Source organism: Parus major, chromosome 3, assembly GCF_001522545.3.
Source record: "Parus major isolate Abel chromosome 3, Parus_major1.1, whole genome shotgun sequence".
Taxonomy (NCBI): domain Eukaryota; kingdom Metazoa; phylum Chordata; class Aves; order Passeriformes; family Paridae; genus Parus; species Parus major.
Window position 1 is genome coordinate 14683084 of NC_031770.1, and position 23563 is coordinate 14706646.

A 23563-nucleotide genomic window follows, 5' to 3' on the forward strand; every position below is an offset into this window, starting at 1 on the left:
ACCGCCCCCTCCTCCCCCCGCACCTGGGCGAAACTGGATGGGGAAGGGCGGGACCCGCTCCCGGCCCGGCCCCGACTGCGCCTCTGCCGCGGAACGGGGAGGGGGAGCGGCGGTGCGAGGGGCGGCCCGAGGCGCGGCCGTGCCCGCTCTTTACCTGGGCTGTGAAACCGAGCCGGCTGTGAAACCGCCCCGCCTGGGCGGAGGGGCGGCGGGCTGGGGCCGCGGCGGGGAGCCGGGGGATAGCTGCCCCCGCCGTCGAGGGGAAAGTGTTAGTCACCGCCGGGAGCTCCCGGGTGTGTTTGCCCCGTGACACACGGGCAGGGGGAGCAGGGCCCCCGTCCCTCCCGGCTCGGGGCTTCCCGCGCCCGCCGCCGACCTTCGGAGCGCCGGGGCAGTCCCGAGGCCTTTGCCCTGGCCTGGGATCCCCGGGCTCTTCCCTCGGGACAGGTGGAGGGTGTTTCACTCTCCTCTTGGCGAGCTAAGAGAAAGCAGGGAATAGTCACGCTTTATAGTGAGCTTTGTTCGCATCCGAGGGTGCTGTGCGAGCTACTCTGTGCTTGACATAAATTCTGATAATTTCTCAGTAAACTGAAAAACAGAACGCTTACCTATGTAGAATTAACACTTTTGTAAGGATCTTTACTGATTATGTGTTTTGTTTTTATTTTCGCTTTCGGTTCCTTTGCAGAATACATAGTAGATGTCTCTACCTCAGGGTTACTCTGAAGATTCGCTCCTGGCGCTACAGTATACTCATTTCCTCGCTCAGGAAAAGTAGTCCTGAGTGCTTTGTCTCTGAGAAGCGCAGCTTTGTGGGAACCTGCAAAATGGGAGGTAGGGCCAGAGCCCTGCCAGGTTGCCGAGGAGGAAACACGGGAAAGCCGGCTGCAGGTTTTAAGATGGCTTTCCAAAGTGTAAAAGCAATGCCAAAATGGAAGACAAAAGATAGGTATGGTACACCGGAAATGCTTGATGAACCTTGAGTTTATTTATTCAGTTAAAAAATCTGCATAGATCTTTCTAAAAGATATATTAGCACCCTAGAAAAACAAGTTATTTTAGTACAGGATAAGACCAGAATGACATTCTGTTCAAAGACTTGAAGCTTATTCTTACCAGTTTGCTGTACAATAAAAAACATGTTCCTGCTTTTGTACTTGCAGACATCAATAGGTGAAACTGAAAACTTTTTATGTTTGAAGGGAAGTTGAAGTTGAACTATCATAGTGTTTTTTTCTCTGTGCACAGCTGTGTTTGTGTTGTACCTGGTTTTTACCTCTATGTTGTTTTTGTCTCCAGTGCCCTGATGCTGACTCAGATGGGTCCAAGTTAAAGGACTGCTCCTTGGATTTGCTCGTGGTACAGCCACAATCAGTTTTGCAGCATTTTTCTTGATTATTTTTGTGGTTTTTGCACAGTTTCTGATTGATAAGTATATTCTTCTGATACACTTGTCAGAGACTCAGAAGGAAAGCCTGGCCTAGCAGTATGAAAAGTTGAGAAGACTAAAGTCTCAGATATGGATTTCTTGCATCACTTTCATCAAGTGATGGGATTTTCCAGGAAGATGACTAGGAGCAATAAGCTCAAAAATGCCTGCCTTCCTATAAACCTCTTATTCCATGTTAAAGTACTGGTTGGTTTGAGATGAGAGGAGCTCTTGTCATTATCAAATTGCCAAGCTGACCTACGTAAGCCTTGATAATGACCAATAAATTTTATGATGGGCTTTTGCCTTTATTTTATTTATTTTAATGTGTACATGTTGAAGAACAGAACAGGCTGTGTACATCTAGTTCTCTTTCTTCTCCTGATCCGTGTTCTGGGTAGGTAAACCCCTGTGCCTAGTTTTACAAATCCAAGCAGTCTTCAAATCTTGGAGTGACTGCTACTGAAAGTTGCCCTGCTTCTTTCTACAACCAACTTCAAATACCACATAGATATCCTGTCAAAAAACAGCTATGACCTTTAGTATCTAGGGGCTGAATTGTCTTAGGGTATTTGTGTGGACTAGAGCCTCTCACAGTGTGTTTTGGCACTGTCGTGTTGTGACATGTAGCAAAATGTGAGTAAGCGCCTGTAGAAAGTACTGTGATAACTCTGCTACAAACACAGGTGCATCATGCTACTTTTTTGTGGTGTAGCATTTAATTTGGCTCCAGTTTGCAGGGGCTAAAAAGGACCTTGCTACCTGTGATCTCAACAGATTTCTAAATGTGAAGAAATTATTGTTTAAATGTTGCTTATTGTTTTTGAAGGAAAGGTGCTCTACATGAGGTCATTCACCAGTAAGGCTGTGGAAATGAGGGACCATTCACAGCAGAGTTAATCTTGCCCTCTTTCCAGGTTATTTTGAGGGCAGCTTCTCAGTAGAATCAAAGCCAGTGGAGCAGACATGAGGCTAAACAGGTACAAGGGCCTGAGTGTTGAAGTTTATTACACAGGTACCTTGGTGTCTGGGGGGTTGGGAGGCAGTGTCATTTCTATACTTTTTGTGATGCTTGTGCCCCTTTGTGCTGAAATACACGATGTATTCAATGGCTATTTTATATTAAAATTCCTCAGCATACAGCTCTATAGGTAAAGCCTTGCATATTGGTTATAAACAGCATAATTTTATCAACGGTTGGAGATACCCCCTCTTATCAAACAGCTGACTGCTGATTAGGCAGTGCAGTGTAGGCTAGTTGTGGCTTACTCTTATTAAAGCATAATTACAGCTCAGACAAATTGTAATTTAAATGCTACGAGCGCATTACTGGCACTACTATATAGCAAAAAGAAAAAGAAGTTTTGGTCACCAAATTCTAAATTAAGGAAGTATGTAAGCTTACTTTAGGAAAGCTCATGTGATCTGTATTTTTCTGCTTTTGCTCTGTAATTTACATTGGATCCAGAACTATTTGTAGAATAAAGTATTAGTTCACTAAAATACTCAAGAGGCGTTGACTCCAGGGGAAGATTTTCTATTGACTTGAGTGAATTGTGAATCAGATCCAAGGAGATAAATCCAGCTCTTTCTGAAGCCAGTAAGAATTAGCGTGATATTGGGATATGATGTGAGGTCATTTCCAGGTCTTCACTAGGAATTAGGTAAGTGGGCTTTGTGAAACTCCCAAGGGACAGAATCTGCTTTCAGGGAAAGTCGCAAGGATGTCTGAGTCACTCCGGAGGTATCAGGAAATGATGTGAGGTGGGGCTGTGACATGCACTGTGGTCAGCAGATCAGAGAGATGAGTGGAGAGAGCGTGATCAATGCCACTGGGGTATTGGGCAATCTCTGTCTAACTGGGATTCTTCAGAGGCTGCAAGCCTGATTGGTTTTGGGTGTACCCTCCTAAAGATAACCAGTCTCATCCCTAGAAAATAGGTCATGTATGATACCAAATTGTAAAGCATAGTCTTATTAGTCTTTTTCTAACAAAACTAATGACTTTTGAAAATTCATAACTTTTAACAGGTTAAGGCTGACAAAAATAGAAACAACTAGAGACACTGATGCTCAAAAGTGCCAGCAGGTATTTTGGACAGCAGACATAGCTACATATATCATTATATTATAGACGTGCTCAGGATCTTTTTATTAGGTCAGCTTCAGAATGTTTGCATTCAACTTTTTTTTTTTTTGTCAGGCTTCATTATCTGCATTGAATGAAACCTTAAAAGAACTGTAGGAAGAGGACAATATTGAGAAACTGTGTGCAGTACCTTGTCCTATGGGTTTCTGAAGATTCCATGTTGTCACAAATTGACACATGCTGCTGCTCAAAGGCCTGATAAAACTGGTGTTTCTGTGTATTTTATTTTTCCTGCCTCTTTGAAAACCACCAGAAAACAGGTAAGTCTTGTTACACTGATTTGAATAATGAGAGCATTTGGAGTCCTGGAGAACTTAAATGTCTTGGCAGGCAAGAGGTGGTCAAGTATAGAGCCCATAAAAAAAATAAATGAGCAGTCATGCCTTTATGCTAGACTAACTACTGCCAAACACTGTAAAAAAACCAAAAACAACAAAAAACCAAAACCAGAATAAAAAGCTATTTTATACATTTGGGTCTTTTTGATCTGTTTCTAGATCATGACTTATTTTTTTTAATAATAACATAGTGTTTGTGCATTTTGACAAAACTATCGTGCACACTGAAGATGGAAATTAGTTCAGAGGCAGTGGCAACCCCCACAAACCTGTCCTTGGCTTCAGAAGCCCACAGCTTGGGTCTCTACCAGGTTGGAGACCTTTGAAAGTAAGAGTAGCTGTGAAGAGGCACAGAGCTGTTGGTTCATAGTTTCATAAAACTAGACAGGGTGTAGCCACAGGAGAGAAATGCTCATGCAATTAATGTATGTTCTATTTGTGTCTTTGAGGATTATAGAAACCAACCTGTCTGATATGTTGTGGCATCCTCACCTCTCTGCCAGGGCTTAGTCTTACCTCCAGAGGGTGGGGTCAGTAACAGGTTTGTCACCCTCATCTTTACGCACCCAAAAATGCATCTCCATGGCTCTAATGCTGATAGCATTTTTAGAACATCCATTGTCAGCATTCAAAGCTGCTTAAAATAAACAGCATTAGACGTAAAAACTGTAATAACTCCTTATCCAGACTACTGCCTTCAAATTTCATACTGTGCCTAATCCCTCAAATTTGTATCATTTGGAAGGGCTCAGAAGAAAACATGAGATCACAAGTTGTAGTAAAAGAAGCTCTGTTTACATTAAAATTGTTTCAGTTTTGGCATCCAAGATATTCCCCGCCCCCTTTAGCCATTCTCTGTGAAAGAAGATACAGACGGAACTTTGTCAAAACGCTTGTTGAAAACTGTTTGAGAGAGCCCTAAGTTGTTTTTAACATGCTTTTTATCGTGTGACAACATCTCTGGGCTGTAGGCAGAATTGAAGCAGATGGTTATACAGACAGAGAGTTGTCCTGTCTCTGTGTGGTGTTATCAGAAGGCACATTGACAAAATCTGCCACTGAATTTGCTTGTGCTGGACTTGTGCAGTTGCTATGGGGCTGTGAGGGTGTGGATTTGCAGTTTGTCAGGTAACTGCCGGTAGCAACCCATGGACACGGCTGTACCTGGCAGCGAGCAGACCCATGTATTCCTCAGCAAAAACAGGGTCACAGCATGCACACAGCACGCAGTTTCCAGGGAGCAGTTACCATGCTGTAAATCCCCACCCACTCTTGCTTCACTCTAATTTGTGTGCATAGTCATACCCCAAGCAAAGGTGAATAAATACACCCATGAGCTGGGCAGAAAAATCTCATCCCACAAACACCGACACAGGGGACAGCAGAGTGGGGCTCAAAGAGATGGGCATGCCATTTGTGTCTTTGCTTTTTTTGTCCCTCGCTGAAATAAATTGCTTTTGTGTTGTGATTGCTTTCACAGTTCATGAATTTCCCTTACTTGTTTCAGTTAGCCATAGCTGTTACCAAAGTTCATCTCTTTCTCTTTGCACTTTAATTTACAGCTCTTGTACTAGTCATTTTATTGCTTCAACCTCTGAGAGAGAGAACTTTTACAACTTGTGATTACTGAACTTAGTGAAACAAGAAAGCTTTTTGACCTGTTGTGGAGTAATTACAGACTCCATTGCTTCTTGGGAGGGGCATTCAATGTTTAACAAACTCTGGCAATTCTAATTTAACTGTGTGGAGCCTGGACCATTGGATGGGAGTTAAAAAAAGTAAATCCTGGACTTTTTCCAGGTCACATTTTAACTTGTCTGGTTTTAGTCTCTAAAGGGCTGTCCTTGAAGTTCTGCCTTCCCACTACTGAACTTGATGCTGCTCCTTTCCTAGCAGTACAAGAGCATGTGAGCCAAATTATTTGCATATGAAAACAATTTCCTCTTGCTTCAGGAATTATAGCTACACTACTTTGGATTAATCCTTTCATGAGGTGAGTCTTTTGAGTGCCATGCCATGCAAATATGGCTCTTGACAACAGAAAAATTGTCCTAATTACCACTATTGTTTCATATTATAGGAGCTGTAATCATGGACAAAGACTCAATTGTGTTCAATAGTATAAAAACAGAGAATAAATAGATACTGTGCTTGAAAGAGTTTGTGACCTGAATTATGTGACCAGTAAACTTTGAAACTGGAAAACAAGATGAGAAAAGTTGGTGAAATTTACACATTTTGCCCAATTATAGAATCATAAGCCAACTAGCTAAAAGTTTGAAAGCTCCCACCTATTCTTTAGCCACTCAAACAGCTACTGTTTAGGAAACTTGCCTTCAGGAAAATAATTAGTATGTTATTTTGAAAGCACCACTGATTTCTACTTTTGATGTCTTTAGATAATAATATAAGATATATTTCCTGGATAATGGGTTCCTTGGATGTTTTGTAGTTAGTATATTAATGTGTATGTAAACATTACATCAGTGAGGCAAAGCATTTGTGCTATTTGCCAGATGGAATAAAACACTTTTTAGCTAATGCCATTTTATAAAACTGATTTCTTAGGTCAAATTCTTGAAACTTTCTCTGTTCAGCTACATTTTCACCTGGAAGATTTTGGAAGTCTGGTGTTTGTTAGTTGTTTCTGAGAGGAAAGAGGAGTAAAGGGAAAAGTGGAAAGCTCCCATTTTCCAGTGTGAACGTAGGCACTCCAGTCCCTGTGCGCATGGGCAGCGCCCTGGGCACAGCTGTACACGCGTGCTCCTTGCTCCTGCACCTGCCTCTTGGGAAGCCTGCTGCTCTTGGCATCTGGAACAAATGGCTCCAGGGCCATGGAGGTAGAGAAGAGGTCCTTTTTATTAGGGCTCTTTGCACAATTCAGCATGAAGAAACAGCATGGGCACAACAGGGTAACAGATATAGCTATGGTTATTGAATACTTGCAAATCCAAAATGCAATCTTCACTGGCTAAAAAAGAATATGGCAGATGATGTCAGAAGACTCAAAAAAGACTTAAAGGAAAACACTGCAGAAAATTTCCTTCCCCTTTAATGCAAAATATGCACAGCTAGTTTTGAGTTACTGATGTTGGCAGATTTCATTCATCTTTTGTGACATGATGGTGAAGACCTAATGTAGTCTATCTCATCTATTTATTTTTACAGAGAAACTGGAACTCTCCAGATCAGACTACCTTGTTTCATACAACCAGCGCACAGGTGCCAATCCTTAAAAATAAATCTTAAAGGCTTCCCCTGTCTGTTTTGAATTAGTTAAGTTCATACAGGATATATGTCAGTCTATTTACAGTAGGAATGAACAAGTTCAAACTTATGCCCCAGGCACTTTATGGAGATTTCTTGCTGCAGAGTGCTTGGCTGCTTTGAACTATGCAAGAGCAGCGTGTTTAAACATGCGCTGTGTTTGCTGGCAGCCTCCACTTTCCTTCACCATTTGCTCTATTAGTCTAGTCTACACTTCTTGTTCACTGCATAATTTCCAAATAATTTTTTTCCTCCTAGCTCCTGAATTTCTCAGTACCTGAGAATAGCTACAGCTGTTTTGGGACTTAAATATCAGAAGACACTGCTGTATGCCTAGAGGTTCTCTTCTAGTAAACAAAGCTGAAAACAATTTTCCTGCCCATTCATCCATCAGTGACATACACTTCAGTGGCACTGAGCCATTTTTAATTTTAATCATACTGTAACATTTGTCAAAAACAAGGATTTAACTGCAAGGCACCTTTCCAGTATCCTTGCTTACTACCCCCAATAGCAAACTGGTAAGCTGTGTTCAGTCTGTTGTGCTTAGTCCTAGTCCAGGCACCATGATGCCCTAAAAATTTGTTTCACACAACTCATCTAAATACTTTCTCTCTCTTCCCACATATAAAACAGGTTTCTGGTGACAGATGTGGGTTCAGGCAGTTCATCTGTTCCACTTTAACTTACTTTAATTTACTTCTGTGACTTGCTACATCCTTTACTCTGAAAGAATTAACCTCACATCCAAAATTTACTTTTTAGATGTTTCAGTTTCACTGTGGATCCTTAGCTCTCAATCCATGAGCCTTTCATTTAGAATGTATTGGATAGAGAGGCCAGGTTCCTCCAGCAGAGACAGCAGCCATCTCTACTGATGGGCAGAGAGACTTTTTTCCTATTTCATGCGCTGTAGGAAGTAGGAAAAGCCTCTAACTGAAAAAATACACATTTTATTGTGGATAGTGATCCATATTTCAAAGAATCAATGGCGGTTCTTTATGACTTTATTTGAAAATAAATACCAGATGTTTTACCTATGCTGTATTATCTTAGGCAAAACAAAGTTTATTGGAAAGGATAGCAGAGGCCAAAGGCATCTCAAAAAATGCCAAAATCTGAAAAAAAAAAAAAAAGTATATATATATGTATCTCCTAAATGTGATTTATAAAAATACTATCCCTGTGTTTTTCCTCAGTGATGCTTCCTAATCTGTCTGTATACAACTCATTCACTGAAAAGTTTTAAGTTCTTTTTTCATTTAAATGTATCAAACTGCTCTGCAGCTGCCTTTTTGGACCATATTCTGGATAGCTATATAACTATATATATCATATAATGGAGTTCCAGTGTATAGATGGAATTATTTTTTTCTTCCAGAAATAAGATTTTGTAAGGAATCCCAGGTTTTTCAAGCCCATGTCTTAGTAATTTTATTCATATAAATCTTATATAAAATAGAAAAAAATACACAAATTTATATAAAAGTGATTTATGGATCTGTATATTAAAAATGTAATTTAAAACTTTGATTACACATAGAAATGAAGAGTGGTTAAACTGATTTAATGACCACCTACAGGAAGGGTTAGGAAAGAGGTACGACATGAAACCCTGTGTATTAAGCTGGACAAACCCTGCATTGTCTCGGTTCAAGTCGCTGGTGGTGAAACAGCGCTCCCTGATGTCCAACAAGCGACCTGGAAGTCCAAAAGCTCCTTTCTTCCCCATATTCTTGGATGACTTGTTCAACAACCTTCTGAAAATTGTGGTTAATAAAAAGCAAAGTTGAGAACCAGTTAATTCCTCTATCTCATTCAGAGGACTTAGAGTCAGGTAAAGTTCTGTTTCCTTGTTGGGTTCAGGGATCAGCCCTTCCATGTTGATGTTTTTCCTTAATGCTTCCAAGCCGAATCCTTGAGTCATCCCCATCTCAGTCCTACCTCAGGCTGCAGAGTCCTGCAAGGAAAGAAAGGTAGAGTTGTAGACATTCTCACAGCTCTCTCTCTCTCACAAAAGTTCAATTTCCTCAAGAGTCTGATCCAGTGTTGTGCAATAAGTCTGAATCAGAGCAGAGACCTGAGCCCTGTCAGGTTGAGGGAAGTACACTGGTAGAAGAGTCACAGTACCTGTTCAATAACTTGATTGTGACAGATTTTTGAGTGAAAAAAAATAAATCTTTTAGTATTTTGTTGCAGAACCACCAGCCCAAAAATTATATTAGAAGTGGGAGACCTACGGGAAACCCCGTGTGGATAAAGATTGACATTGTAAGTCACTTTTTATTGTAAAGGTGTAAAGAATAAGGAAGCATGCATGTCACAATTATCATTGCAGCTTCATGTTTTGCAATAGGGGAAAAAAAAAGATGATTTTTTTCTGGTCTTAAAGATTTAGATGGTTATATGGAAGTTTCTGTAACTTGCCATTCCTCTGTTTTTCACAAGTATCAAATGAACAGTAGTTAATTGATGAGTACTTTGAATTCCTTAGATGAAAAGTAATATGGAAAAAAGTGAACAATTAATGCAGGGTAAGTCAGTGTGAATATGTGTCCAAGAAGACAGAACCTCAAAGAAACAGACTTTTGCCCTGCTGTTGTACTTGGTATTATCTCCACCCTGGTGCCAAGTTTCCTGATTTCATTCTGTTCCATACAGAGATGTTGTTAGTTGGTACATTTACCACTTAGTATGTTTTTTTTATCTCTGTCCCTGACCAGAAACTTAGCATGATCTTTCCCTGAATATGCTCACTAACTCAGAGCATGTAAATAATTCAGCAAATTATTAATAGAAGATGAGGAAAGTGTAAAGAGGTCTCTCTTATTACCATAACAAATAAGGCCAGGTGCACTCTAATTGACCTGCACAGGGGGAAACAATGAAAATGAATGTATGTCTTGCCATCTTCTTAGGAGAAATCTTTAGCTTTTATAAGAAAAGGCAACAGTAGGATTTCACACTGAATCTTATTAGCAAAGGTTGGTTTGGTTTTTTTTTTCCATTCTTGTTACATTTCAATAGACTGCCTTAGACTAATTGCATACTACTACTTGCATTAATTGCCTCTGTGGAAAGGTAGCAGCAGGGTATCCTGCAGCTCTATGTTTAATGATCTCTAGAGTCAGGTGTCTCTCCTCCTTCGTGTCCCACGTCTCCTGGGGAGACATTCATCATCCTGAGGAGATGTTTCAGTCATAGAATGATTTGGGTTTCAAGGGACCTTAAAGACCATCTCGTTCCAACCCCCAGCCATGGGCAGGGACACCTTTCACTAGACCAGGTTACTCAGAACTCCATCCGTCCTGGTCTTGAACACTTCCAGGGATAAGGAATCCACAGCTGCTCTGGGAAACTTGTCACCACTCTCACACAAAATAATTTCTACCTAATGTCTAATCCAAGCCCATTCCCCCTTATCCTGTCACTGCATCTTCTTATAAAAAGCCAGGGGAGGCAGCGACCAAGCAAGCAACAAGCAAGCAGCTGAGAGACCCAGTCAGGTTTGAGACCGGCTCACGGCCGAGGCGAGCAGGAGCCGACACCGCCATGCCCAGCCGCCGCCGTGCCCCGCTCCCATTGGCTGCCGCGCCCTGGGCGGCAACGGGCGGGGCGGGATGAGAGCGCGTCCCGCCGTTCGATTGGTCGAGGCGGGTGCTCCGCCCACGCTGATTGGCTGCGGGAGGCGCCACTCGAGGTGCGGAGGCGTGAGGGGGAGGCCGCTAAGGCAGGCGGGGAGGAGCGGGCGCGGGCGGCTTTGGGCTGTGGCGCCGGGAGCCAAAAGCACAGCCTCGCCTCAGGGGCCTTTCGCGCCCGTGCGGCAGCCGCCCCGGAGCTGGGGAGCCTCGTAGGCTGCTGTGAGCCAGCCTGTCCCCGCCGAGAGACCTACTGAAGGCGTAAATACATTTAATCCCGCCAAAAATACCCTTCCTCACTCTCCATTTGGTATCCCCTTAAATTTTGCGGTGACAAACACCCCAGATATGTTTCCTTGGTTGTGCCTTCAGGGTTTGTCCAGCTGGAGGGATAAGTTTAATTCCCAATGGCAATTTGGAGCTCAGGACTTGATTTTAATGTTACACGGCTCAATCACAGTTCTGCTGCATTAATTCTATTAACATACCATTTTAAGAAAGACACAGTCACAAATTGGAGGAGAAGAACATAGGTTTCTTTTGATAGGTCTAAGTGTGTGGAGCTACAAGGACCTGACAAACAGCAACCTTTCCTGGAAAGTCTCTTTTCTTATTTTCCAAAGTTGACTGGAAAAAGCAAAATTGAAGGCTCCTTCTACTGGATTAAAAAACAAAAACAAAACAAACAAAAAAAAGCCTTATAAAGTTTGAACTAAATGAAAGAACTCTAGGTGGCTGTCTTAGGGCATTAGACTTAGATAATCAGTACTGATAAAATTAATTTTCTATTATCTGACATACAAACTCTACTGAAACATTTCATGTGAACAAAAGAAATGTACTAGTGCTGAAACTGACTATTTTTGTAGTTAATTTCTTCTTATTTTTTTTAACAGGAACCTTTGCTTAGCGAAATGAAACACAATCTGGTGTGTCAGACACCTCCCACTGTCACTGTTCATGTAAAATCGAGTGCATCCAGATCACATCAGCAAAAAAAACTTACTAGACTAAAGCGACCTGCTTTTAAAGACCATCAAGAAAATTGTGAAAAAGGGGTTCCTAGTCAGAAATATAAATGTCCAAAGGGACCATGTCTAGTTATACAGCGTCAGGAAATGACAGCTTTCTTTAAATTATTTGGTAGGTTAATAATGTGAGATATGAATGAATTGACTGAACAGAATGTTTTCAAAGCTCAGTAATTTTGAGAATGCTTTTCATATCTAAACTAATAGCAATTCTTTATCAAAATGTTTTGTTGTTATATTTTGGTATATGTATATTTAATGCTTAAGTTGAAAATACAAAGACTACCAAATTGATGAAAAATATCTTTTGTAAATTACAAATGAAACCAAGGTACTTTCCTACTTTTTATTTTATGATAATTTTCCTTCCTATTTTCTCTTATATTTCAACAAATACATGTAAAACAACGTGCATCTTGTATTACACACAGCTTTAAAAAAGGGCTCCTTAAATGTGTTATTTACTGTGGGAATAAACTTCTGGGGTGAGAAGTGGAATGGGAAGTTGATCTAAGGAGCTGGAACATCTTTATTTCTCTTTCATATAAAATTTTGCATTTATTTAATTTAACAAAGACATTAAGTAATAGTGGAAGATTACAGCTGGTTTTTACTTGACCCTTAAATACAGAAGTGAATGAGAGTTCGTTTGTGGTAGCTACTGTACATGGCCATGGATGATGAAGCACTGACCAAAAATAAGCAAGTACTGCCCTATAAAGGCTGCCATGTAATCAAGGTACAGGACCTCAGCTGTCTGTAGGTCCTCTCAAATAATGGTGTGCTATCACCTGGAAGCATGTAACACAGGACAAAATTATGCAAATAGAAAAAAATACTGGTTATTTTTCACTTTCACCTGCTGTTGCTGTAACTGAGAATGAATGTAATGCAGTCACCAGATTTTCCACCTTGCCTTATTGGTAGAGCTGTTGTCTTTTGTGATGTAAGCTTTTTTCATATCTGACCTCTCCTCTGCCTCAATTCCTCTGTTCCCTCCTGCTGGGTCTAGCTTTTTTTCTTTTATTTGGCTTAATGAAAGACCATCTGTTATTTATTTATAAATACTTTCTAACATAAACAGTTTTGGTGTTTGAAATGCTACAGCTTTCTCTTGTTATAGATGATGATCTAATCCAAGACTTCCTTTGGATGGACTGTTGCTGTGAAATTGCAGACAAGGTAAGTGTATTTCCTTCTTAGTTAATAAATATACATTGAATGAGAAATCTGCCCTTAATTACTTGGTACTTTAATGCAATACAGAACACCATCTTTTTCTAATAGTTTCACATGGCAGTTTCAAGAAACTTAATTCATGCTTTCCTCATTGTTGAAAATGATGAAAATATCTTGGTGGGAGACGTGTAAATCAATTTAGGAAGTACTATGCCTAAATAGCACATTGATACTTTATTTTACATTTTAAAACAGTATCTCTTGGCAATGACTTTCGTTTATTTCAAGAGAGCTAACTTCACACCAAGTGAGCATACCAGAATCAATTTCTTTGTGGCTCTGTAAGTACTTTAAAATTATCTAGTTTTATTAGGAAAAACTTTGCATTATTTATGACACTGATAATTATGTGATGAGACTTCCTTGAGGGAGTATCTAAACCTGATCTAGGGGGTGGCACCCCTAGGGGACGGCAGAGGGGGCTGGGACTAGGTGGTCTTTAAAGTCCCTTCCAACCCAAACCATTCTGTGGTTCTATGACAATCTACATACAGTACATAAATAGTGCAAATTCACCATTCCTCCTGTGATGGAACCAAGCTTGAGCAGCAGACAGGGGTTGGTTGCATTGGTGTAATGATACAGAGAGTGGCATTCTGCCCACCAAACTGAATCTGGGAGCTTTTTAAAGCTTTACAAGAAATATATGCAGGACACAGCAACATATATGTGGCTCACAGGTGCTCGTATAAAACCTTATTTCATATCTCTGCCAGCCTTTAAGGCATTTGTATCAAAACATTTAACCCTGACAGGCATCTCAGGAGTAACTTGTTATTAAAGTTTCTGTCAACATGATTTAAATCAACTGTAAAAACATTGCTAGAGAATTTCTGAAAACTCTTTTTAACAATTATAAAATGCCTATATTATATTTTGAATCAACAATCCATCTTTACCAGGCCTACCTGACCCTCTGTATTTGGTTATACCTGCAGAGGGTTCTGTGATTTCTGTCACAATGTTATAGTGCTCTGGTCATCTTTTCCTGTAACATCACTTCTCAGATGCTCTGATTTGCACACTACTGCAGGGGCAAAGGTGGCTGCTCCTTCTCCTGTCACTGATACTGGGGGTGACACCCACAGAGCACAGAGGGGGGAGCCCTATGACTCCAATGGAGGGGGAAAAGCCAGGCCAGAACAGTGAAAGGATTAGAAGGGGACAAAGGGTCTGGTGAGACTGGATTAGAGAGAATACTGGGGTCAGAAGCAAGTGAGAAAACTGGGGAGGAGACTAAAAGTCCTAATTTTTTTCAAGTGTGTTTAGTATCAGGTGGATTCAGAGGAAGTAAACATTTTCATGTTGTCTGAGAAGACAACCCAAAACTAAAAGTAAAAGATCTGTCAACAAAGGGAAAAACAGAGACATAAAAAAAAGTAATTTAAGTTTTTCATTTATAACTGAAGCTAGACCTGTATTTAGTTGTTTGCTCCTAATTTAATATGAGCAATGTAATTTTCCAAGCATAGCTAAAACCCTTAAAATATAAAAAGGTAAAGTTTAAGATTTAACAGGATAGTTTTAAGCCTTATTTAAAGAATCAAACAGAAACTGTTCATTTTAGTTCAAGGGTTTCTTGCCAGCTTGGAGAAATGTGTCAGAATGTGTTAGATAAAAACTCTAGGGTAAAATAATTTTTATAAAAGCTTAGGCTTTTTTACCCAAAGGATGCCTATGGAACTAATTAAGAAAATACTGTGTTCCAGAGAGAAGGCTGTATTTTGTTAGTGTTTTTTCCTCACAATACTAGGAAAAAAGAACTGCTGCAATATGTCTGTTATTTTGTTAGAAATCATTATAGTATAGTAGTTTAAGATTGTACATATTATGCAAACATAAACATATAAATATATATTTGAAGGTATCTGGCAAACACAGTTGAAGAAGACAATGAAGAAGCAAAGTATGACATTTTCCCATGGGCTTTGGGCAGAGCCTGGAGAAAGCTCTTCCCTGATTTCTTAAATTTAAGAGATCAGCTGTGGAGCAGAATTGACTACAGGGCTATTGTAAGCAGACGCTGCTGTGAAGAGGTAGGGAGGGAGATTTCATATTGTAGATGCTGAAATCACAACAATTAACACCAGCTACCACTTTAGCTCTGTACAGTTTCTTCCCTAAAGTAACCAGACAATCTATGGGAAAGCAAAGATGCTCTTAAAATGTAATGGTCCATTTATCCTCCATGACATTTTTTTCCTTCTCCATTTGAAATACATTGTTTGAAATTATGTTTTTTAAGTAAACTAAAAAATTTCTATTGCATTACTATTAAAAGTGAAGTTTCTATTGGCCAGAATCTGCTTCATGCAAGTATTTGTTTTTAATTTTAAATCTACCTTAATTTGTTTCACTTCATCTACTTTAGAAATAATTTTGTGTGCTTTACAATTTATAAGGAAAACATATATTCCTCACTTTTCAGCTGAAGTTTTTACCTGGAAAAACCCTTGTCATGCTTTAAGTACATAGTGTTTACTTCCAGATGGTGGAAAAGATTTACTCTCTAGGCCCATTTCTGGGGATGGGATTAGATGCTGTGGGAAAAGCACAAGGAACAAGGCAAGTGCAGGATGCTTTTCCTTGCATACCCTCCCCACTTCCCACTGTCATTATTTCAGTGATGATGAGCTGTCAGCTGATGTTCAGTCACTGGCTGAAGACGTCACCTTGTGTCCAACATGTTTGTGATGACTCATGTGAACATACAGGGCTGGGAGCTGGGATGTTTCCACACCTGACTGGTATTGGGATTACTTACTCCTGCCTAAGGGAGCAAACTTTGCAATGGGACAATCTGAGACAGATAAGAGATGATGCCCATGTCAGCCACATGAATTCCCTGCCACACACTTATTGGATCTCTTGTTTTTAGCCATATGTTTTCCCCTTATTTTTACTCTTCCTGATCCCATGGCTGTTCCCACAGGTGATGGCCATTGCTCCAACACATTACATCTGGCAGCGAGAGCGCTCTGAGCACCACAGTGGAGCTCTGAGGAATTACAACAATGAAGTGCAGCTGCCCCGAGGACCCAGTGCTACTCCTACAGACTGCCAGCTCTGCGGTAAGAAAGGCAGATTTGTACGACTCGGATTATCATCCTCCTCCTCATCTACTGACACCTTGGAGATGATGGAATTACATTCATCCCAAAAATTGAAGGACGCCTTTTCAAATGAAAAAATGCTCATCGACTCTCCTTCTAACAAAGCCCAAGGTATGGTTTAATGTTGTGGATAATTTTCCATTAGTTCAGGCAATGAGGGGCCGTATTTGCCCTTCAGAGTGCTGAAGGGACAGCTGTCTCTCCTTCTCACACATGCAGGTACCTTGGCAGAACTGTGCTTTTACCCTCACAGATTCATTTTCATTTTCACATATTGTATCTTGACTTCCTGGAAGTACCAATTGCTTTACCAATTGAGTCTCTTCATATTACTTTCATCTGCTACTACTAGATTTTGGGTTGCATTCCAGTCTATTTAGGCATTTATTACTACTCTTCCATTATAAATGAAATTGAGAGTCCTGATTAAACACTTATGATTTGCTGGAACAATAAAAATACTGGTGTGTATAGAGTGCAACCAGGCAACCTGCAGCATGAGTTCTGGAAGGGGACCAAAGCTCTGCCTGTCAACAACTGTTTTGATTTTGAAATAAGCACAGCTTTATCAAGTGAACACATTCACTGAATTTCAGTATCTCTTAAAGGTATGCTTTAAGAACTTTGTTCTTAGAAAAACCTATAGTCACCAGGTGGAAGCCAGCAAGTATACATTTCAAAAGGCAGCCTTTGATCCCTTATTTTCTTACTAAAATTTTTTTCTCCTTATTTCTGGTAGACTGTCAGAGCCAGTCCAGCAAAAGGCAACCATGGAGCACCCTGAATCAAGATAAATCCATGGACTGGTTTACATGCAATGGAGAATGAAATGCACCTGATAAGACAGAAACAGATACTGTGATCTGCAGAACAGTCTGGGCTGCATCACAACACCAGATGTGAAGATTCACTTCAAATTTTTCCCTTTACAGAGTGGGATAAGGGAATTTCAAACTTGTTTCAAGGTAGAAATCAGAGTACTCATTACTTAAGAGTTACACAACTTGCAAAATGTAGCATCTGCTTTGTTATGTTTTATTTTATTCTGATACAATACACAAATTAGAAGCTATGGAGGCAGCAGCATCAAGAAAGCAGTGGTCGAAACTTTCTCAGCTTGGTAAGGAATGCTGATTAAAAAGCAAAAGTTACTACTTTAGTATTTCATTACACAACAATTATTTTATTATTATACGTTTTATTGTTTTATTATATAGGTACATAACAAATGCTAGTACAAAAAAAAACCCCAAAAAACAAACAAAAAAACCCCATACCAAAACCAACAAAAAATAGGTTTCTTTGAAATAAAAACACCCCAACATTTAAGATAAACTTTTTCCAAGTGTCTCACCTGAATGAGCTTCCTGACAGTGGGATGGTCGGGCAATGTAAGGCACAGAGTGGTTTGTTTCACCAGCATCACTGAGTGATTCTGTGACAAGGACATTTTTTTTTTACTTCATTCCCACAAGTTTAAGACCTACATGCAGACTACAATAGACAAGGTGCATGTAATATTTTTCCCTGACATGTTTTTCTTTTTTTTGTTGTCACCTATCACTATATTCAGAACTCTTTGCTCTAGTATGCATTTTGCAGATCTGTATACTGCATATTTATTTATACCCGTCATATAAATATATATATATATATATATAGCATAATTTTTTGATTTGCCAGAACAGCTTAATTTTAAAGCAGATCACACTGGCTACCATTTCTCCTAAGTCCATCAGGGTCCTCTAAAGCAGCTATAAGATGACTATAAAGAACTGAATTGTCTTAAAAACCAAAAATTTGAAAACAGTAGAAGAGCAGTCATTCTTTTTTGCAAATTGAAATTTATTTTCTATTTAGCCCAGATTTTAAACATGATATTTAAACTTAAATAACAATTAATGGTCTTTTCTAAACCTGACAAGGGTATGCTGTCTAAAACCTCGCCTATTCTCAGCTGACCTAAGAAAAAACACTGTCTTCTCCTACCCTGCATTATCAAAGTGCAGTAATAGAGTATCTCATCAGCAGTAAAGTTCTTACCATTGTATTTGCTTTCTTTAAGAACTGCTTGATCCTGAGTGTGGATTTCTTCGTATTCATTTTGAGGTGATTCTTCAATATTTTCTTGAGTTTCCACCATTTGGCTTGATTTATAATGCTTGAGTTTAGCAGGGAGTACTGACCAGCTTCTGTGAGTTACCTCAATTATCCTTTCACACAAAAAAGGAAGTTTGCAGCTCCGTATTTTGTCTAAAAGCTCAATGACCTGTGTGATACTTTTGAAGAAATGCAAACAAAAAGTAGTATTTTGAAAACTCAAATCACAAAATCTCAGCTCTACTGACTTTGGCACATTCTTTCCCTTTGAAGTTACACAGGTCCTTCAGTTTTAGGGTAAAGGAGCAACCTGACTATTGCATCGGAGAACAGTGCAGTTACTCTGAGGATGCTGTAAGCCCAAACTTCACTGACCAGAATGAGAACACTCCCCAGGTAGATGCCAAAGGATTTGGCCAAGTGTACTTTATACTGAGTACAGCTCCCAAAGAAAGTTACATGGGGAAAAAATGCAACTTTGTTAACATTTCATTAATGCTGGGTGGGTATTTCAGAAGATGCTTGTTTTTGTGCCAAGGCCAGGTAATGCCAGCATAAAGGTGCCAGAAAGAAACACTTACTTTGCTAAGTACACAGCACACACCCCACCTTGTTTGAGGCTTGGGTGTACAACAGGCAGAGCACACTGAGGGTCCAGCATATCCAAAACTACCTGCAAGAAGAAAATATATTAATGTTTACTGGGAAAACATATGTACATCTATCATTGTAATACACAACATTGGGAAGAAAGAAAAGGTTATGGAAAAGAGATGCATACAACCACTTTCATTGCTGCCTCTCAAAACCTGAGGTGCACACTTTACGCAAAATGAAGCCCTCTCTACTTCCAAATGAATTTCTGTTGAAACAGCAACTAGCATTTGACCAACTAAATAGGTCTGTGGGAAGTTAAGCCTCCCAGTAATTAAATCCCATAATCCTGACAGTAATAAAAAAATTTAGACAACTACATTTACTAACACATTTGAATACCTATTTCTCAAATGTGAAAAAAAAAAAAAAAGATTGTTCAAATGCATAAAAAGAGCACGTTATTGTCACAATGTCTAACTTGTCAGTTTCAAAATTAAAAAAATTTCTGTCTTTGGCAATTTATCCATCTTCTGCTAGGAAGCTATTCAGATTGTAGAACAATGGGATATACAATATCTGATCCCTTCTGCAGGACTGTTACTTAAAACGTTTTTTGCAATGGTGTTTTTATGCAATGTATTATATTCCTTTGCTTGTACCAATTTAAAAATTGGTATTTGTTTAAGCATTTGGTAAATAAGTAGTTCTAAGTAGTTTGTCAGCTTGACAGGGAAGAGTGATTAACATGAAGCTGTTTTCCCCAGCATGACTCCTTTTTTTAGGAACTCTAGATACAAAGAAGCAGAACAGGCTAGCAAGACACAGCATATTCAAAATTACACCATAGTTACATTGTGCATTCTATATAGCTGATAGCAAGGTGGTCACACAGTTACGTATTTAATAAGGTTTTGTATTCTTCTAAAATTAAATGCTGGAAATATGTACCTCATAAAAGTATCAGTTTCTCAAAATGAGTTTGTCTTGGCTTACAAGGCAGGAGTAATTAATTGCAGCACTTCTATAGTACAGCTTTATCAGTGTTTCATTTGACAACCTGTAACTGAAACCTTGAAAACACTTGTGTCTGACAAAAAATTACAATGTTTCTTTCACTGATGAGGAAGTGGATTATTATTTCTCATGTTACACTTGATATGGGAATCCTGTTGTGAGTGTGAGCACTAGAGGTTTCCATTTATGGAGAAAAGACGTGTCAAATGGGGGAGTTGTTTGGATTCACTCACTGCATCAAGTGTTACAGATTTCATATCTGCAGCAGCTGTTGAAATGTCTTTAAGAATGAACTCCACGTTATCTGGCCATTCGTCCACGTGTCCTATTTCCCACGCAGAACGCCAGCGCCTGTAATTCTTCTTAGCTAAACTATGATGATCATCTCTGATTTCATAACTTAGAACACGTCCTTTGGGCCCAACTGAAAACAAACAGAAGACACTCCACTCACCACTTTACACTGCTGTTTTAAAGACCTGGGAAAAACAAAACAAAACCAAAACCCAGTCTATAACATAAGTACACCTTTCCATCTCCACTTTAGGAAATTATATCATATGAAACAATCAATGACAATCTATGTTTCCTTTAAATTTAAAACAAACATATGCAGAAAAAGTGCTGTGTTAGTATCCTTCTGCTAGAGCAGCCAGAGGTACCAGCTGAGAATGCTGCACCAGTGCTCATGGCTCACAGGCTAAGGAAATCTGCTCACTGACCTCAGCCCCACAGACAAGTTTTCCAGCGTACTCTTTGATTTACCCATGTTTGTGTAATTTTCCTGTTACTGTCTGCAACAGTGATAAATTATTAAGTCTATATTTACTATTCTAAAATTTACTGTGAGTCCAATGTACAATGTTTCTCAAAAAGGAAGCATTTCCAGGCTGTGCAGGCAGACAGCAGTGCACTGATGTATTATTCCGTATCTGTATTACTCCAATTCTTCAAGCCTATTCCACCGCTCACTTCTGTCTCCCTGCTACTTTGGAATGGCTGCAGGGAGCTTTCAGAAAGCAGCAGCTCCCTGGGTGAGTTCTGTGCCTTTCTAAGTCATTTCACTTTGCAGTCACCAGGCTCCTTCCCTCACCTATGTGATCCCATTGTGAATCCATTCAGACCACTGAGTAAAAGAAGGGATGAATTTCCGAACAGTCGCTCCTTGATCCTGCATAAGAAAAAGGCTAGAACCAGCTTGTAAGAAATGGAAGGTTTCAGCATGTTACCTTTGATCACCTGAATCAGTTGTAGAGTCACAGTGCCAACTCCTTGTTACTTCAGATTATCAGTTTAGAAACATCAGAAATATAAAATTCTTCACACTGGGGGTGTCAGTCATACCCCCACTCATTCAGAGTAATTCCTTCTTTTTGAAACTGCTTTTTTTTTAAATAACAACAAGGTGAAATAGTTAAGCAAAACTTAATTACTGTGAAGCTACAGTATGTCAAGTTTGCAGACATCGTATTTTCCAGTTCTCAAAGATTTTAAAGTCATGGCAAATACCACTCTCTTAACTTTATCCTGTTTCATGTCAGTAGTTTCTGGGAATGATTAAAGAAAGAATGGAAAAGAAAATATCAAATTAATAACAAGAGATGAATGAAATCTGTTAAATCAACAAGAATTTTGGAAATCAAATAATTCCGTGCACATTGGTAATGTGTCCACTAGATCTGAATTCCAGCATTTACCCACATAGCAGCTGTTTTCCTTGTTGGGTATCACTGGTGTGTATTTAATGGTGGCAAAATCAGCCACCATTAGGAAACAGCAAATCAAATCTATTTATTTCTGTCTCAGCACCGAAGTATGGTCAGCTGTGACTAAAAGTGGCTGTATTTGGTGCCAATTTAAATTCAATAAATTTGAAAACAGCAATGCAATTTCAAAGCTTTTTCCCACTCCTCAAAATAAAGCTGATCTGGCACGCAACAACTGCATTCTTCCCCTGGACAGGACTAACAGCCTGGTAATGCCAATGATTTTACCAACTTGGCCCATTTACAGCTGAATTAAAGTGTTGGACAAGAATGAAAAATGAGAAGAATAATTGGCAAGTTCAGGTGTGCTTATAGAAAACAGCGGAATACCTAAGGCAAAAAAATCAGTTGCTGTATTTAGTGAGAGCTAACTTTTGCCTTAGCCAGTTATAGGTATTCCATCTCTGGGTTTTGGATCTGCCTGTAGGGCAAGGTGAAGAAAGCTAATTACACCTACTTTCCCTCTCTCTAAATGAAAAGAGAAGCATTGATATTTATCTTCTGTTTGGTCAGCTTCTAGCTCCTACAGCAGCAATGGTTGCTTTGAGGATAATACCATGTTAGTTTCAAAATCCCAATAGAATTAAAAACCCTAAACACTAGTTTATTCCAGAAAAATGATCAGAAGAAACCAAGCAATAGCAATAATAGGAGGTAGGAGAGAGGGAGCACAGGTACAACTGCTGACCTTGAAATCTGTGCCCAAAATATCAAGACCAGCTGCAGTTGAGAGATCCTAAGGCATGGCTGAAACGGAGCTTTCTGTGAGGCCTTCGATAACCACTTACACTACAGCCCCCTAAGCACAGTCACAGAATAGTTTGAAGTCTCTGTGCTGATATAACTCTCTCTCAAGTCAATGAACTACACGTGAACGTGTGAACTGCAGTAAAGATTTTATGAGCTGAGTAGTAAGGACCATAAGAGAGTCATAAGCATCTAGACAAAAAAAAAAAAAAACCAACCTTCCAAGTTGTGCTAAAGAAATAAATTCTGTGTTGTCTAAAGCCAGTTTCTCACCTGCTCTTGACAGAAACAAGCTCATTGCACCCGACCCGCTACCACTTTCCAACACGGTGTCTCCTGGGTGGATATCCATCATCATTAATAGAGCGCTTATATCCTGCGAGCGAGAAAAACGCGGCACATTACTATTTGCGAAAAATTAAAGGTGAGATTCGGCCACCGACCTCCCAGCCCCGGCCGATACCTTGGGGTAGGCGATGGTGGGTCCCCGCGGCATAAGGAGTACGTATTCGTCCAGGGAGGGCCGCCTCAGCAGCAGCCGCGCCCCGCCCGACGCGAGCAGCACCTGCCCAGGCAGCTGCCCGATGATGTCGCGGTGGGGCAGGACACCGCCGGGGCTGCTCAGCACCGCCTCGGCCGCCAGCCGGCACAGCACCTTCAGCGTCGTGTTGTGCTTCCTCCGCACCACCGCCAGCGCCAGCTCCCCGGCGCGGAAAGGGCCGGAACGGGGACACACCGCCTCAACCCGCGCTTGACAAGAGGCGGCCGCCGCCACCTCCTCCTTCTTCTCCTCCTCGGGGGGAGCCTGAGGCGGCGGCACTGCCGCCGCTGCGCACCGCGCCACCGCCGCCGCTTCCTCGGGCGGCAGCAGCCGCCTCAGCCGCTCCAGCGGCGACAGCGAAGTCTCCCATGCCCGCCTCCGAGGCTTCCCGTCGGCAGGAAAAGAAGATGAGGAGGAGGCTGAGGAGGAGGAGGCGGCCCCCCGCCGCAGCGCGCGCCAGGCTCTCATGGAGCGGCCGGAGGCGGGAAAAGGGGGCGCGGCTCACGTTCGCGACTATCGCCACGCGCGCCTGCGCCGCCCGCCCCGATGACGCCACACGACGTCATCGGGGCGGGCGGCGCAGGCGCGCGTGGC

General features: G+C 40.7%; 2 protein-coding genes and 1 long non-coding RNA gene across 8 annotated transcripts; 2 read left to right on the forward strand and 1 right to left on the reverse strand.

Moving 5' to 3' along the window:
* Window positions 1-35: 35 nt before the first annotated feature.
* LOC117244154 lies at window positions 36-8835 on the forward strand. 3 transcript variants are annotated; one of them, XR_004496693.1, is made up of 6 exons: window positions 36-447; window positions 689-949; window positions 3633-3838; window positions 5753-5909; window positions 7085-7138; window positions 8767-8835. It is a non-coding gene; the product is annotated as an uncharacterized LOC117244154 (long non-coding RNA). The 3 variants fall into 3 exon arrangements; XR_004496691.1 differs by having other exon boundaries at window positions 36-949; XR_004496692.1 differs by lacking the exon at window positions 8767-8835 and having other exon boundaries at window positions 36-949; window positions 7085-7171.
* TRMT61B (tRNA methyltransferase 61B) lies at window positions 8592-23487 on the reverse strand. Of its 4 annotated transcripts, none has more exons than XM_033513258.1 (7): window positions 22892-23482; window positions 22702-22804; window positions 20149-20339; window positions 18886-18977; window positions 18248-18483; window positions 17559-17639; window positions 8592-9143 (listed from the first exon to the last, which is right to left on the reverse strand). In XM_033513258.1, the coding sequence occupies exons 1-7, from the start codon at window positions 23435-23437 to the stop codon at window positions 9124-9126; spliced, it is 1269 nt and encodes a 422-aa protein (XP_033369149.1). In that variant the 5' UTR covers window positions 23438-23482; the 3' UTR covers window positions 8592-9123. The 4 variants fall into 4 exon arrangements, with proteins under 4 accessions (XP_033369149.1, XP_015478282.1, XP_033369148.1 ...); XM_015622796.3 differs by lacking the exon at window positions 8592-9143 and adding an exon at window positions 17217-17334 and having other exon boundaries at window positions 22892-23480; XM_033513257.1 differs by lacking the exon at window positions 8592-9143 and having other exon boundaries at window positions 17364-17639; window positions 22892-23481.
* Window positions 10913-17276, forward strand: SPDYA (speedy/RINGO cell cycle regulator family member A). Its single transcript, XM_015622798.3, has 7 exons — window positions 10913-11082; window positions 11718-11964; window positions 12976-13034; window positions 13287-13372; window positions 14956-15127; window positions 16024-16315; window positions 16944-17276. Exons 2-7 carry the CDS (start codon window positions 11736-11738, stop codon window positions 17030-17032), a joined length of 927 nt encoding a protein of 308 aa, XP_015478284.1. The 5' UTR covers window positions 10913-11082; window positions 11718-11735; the 3' UTR covers window positions 17033-17276.
* Window positions 23488-23563: the final 76 nt, after the last annotated feature.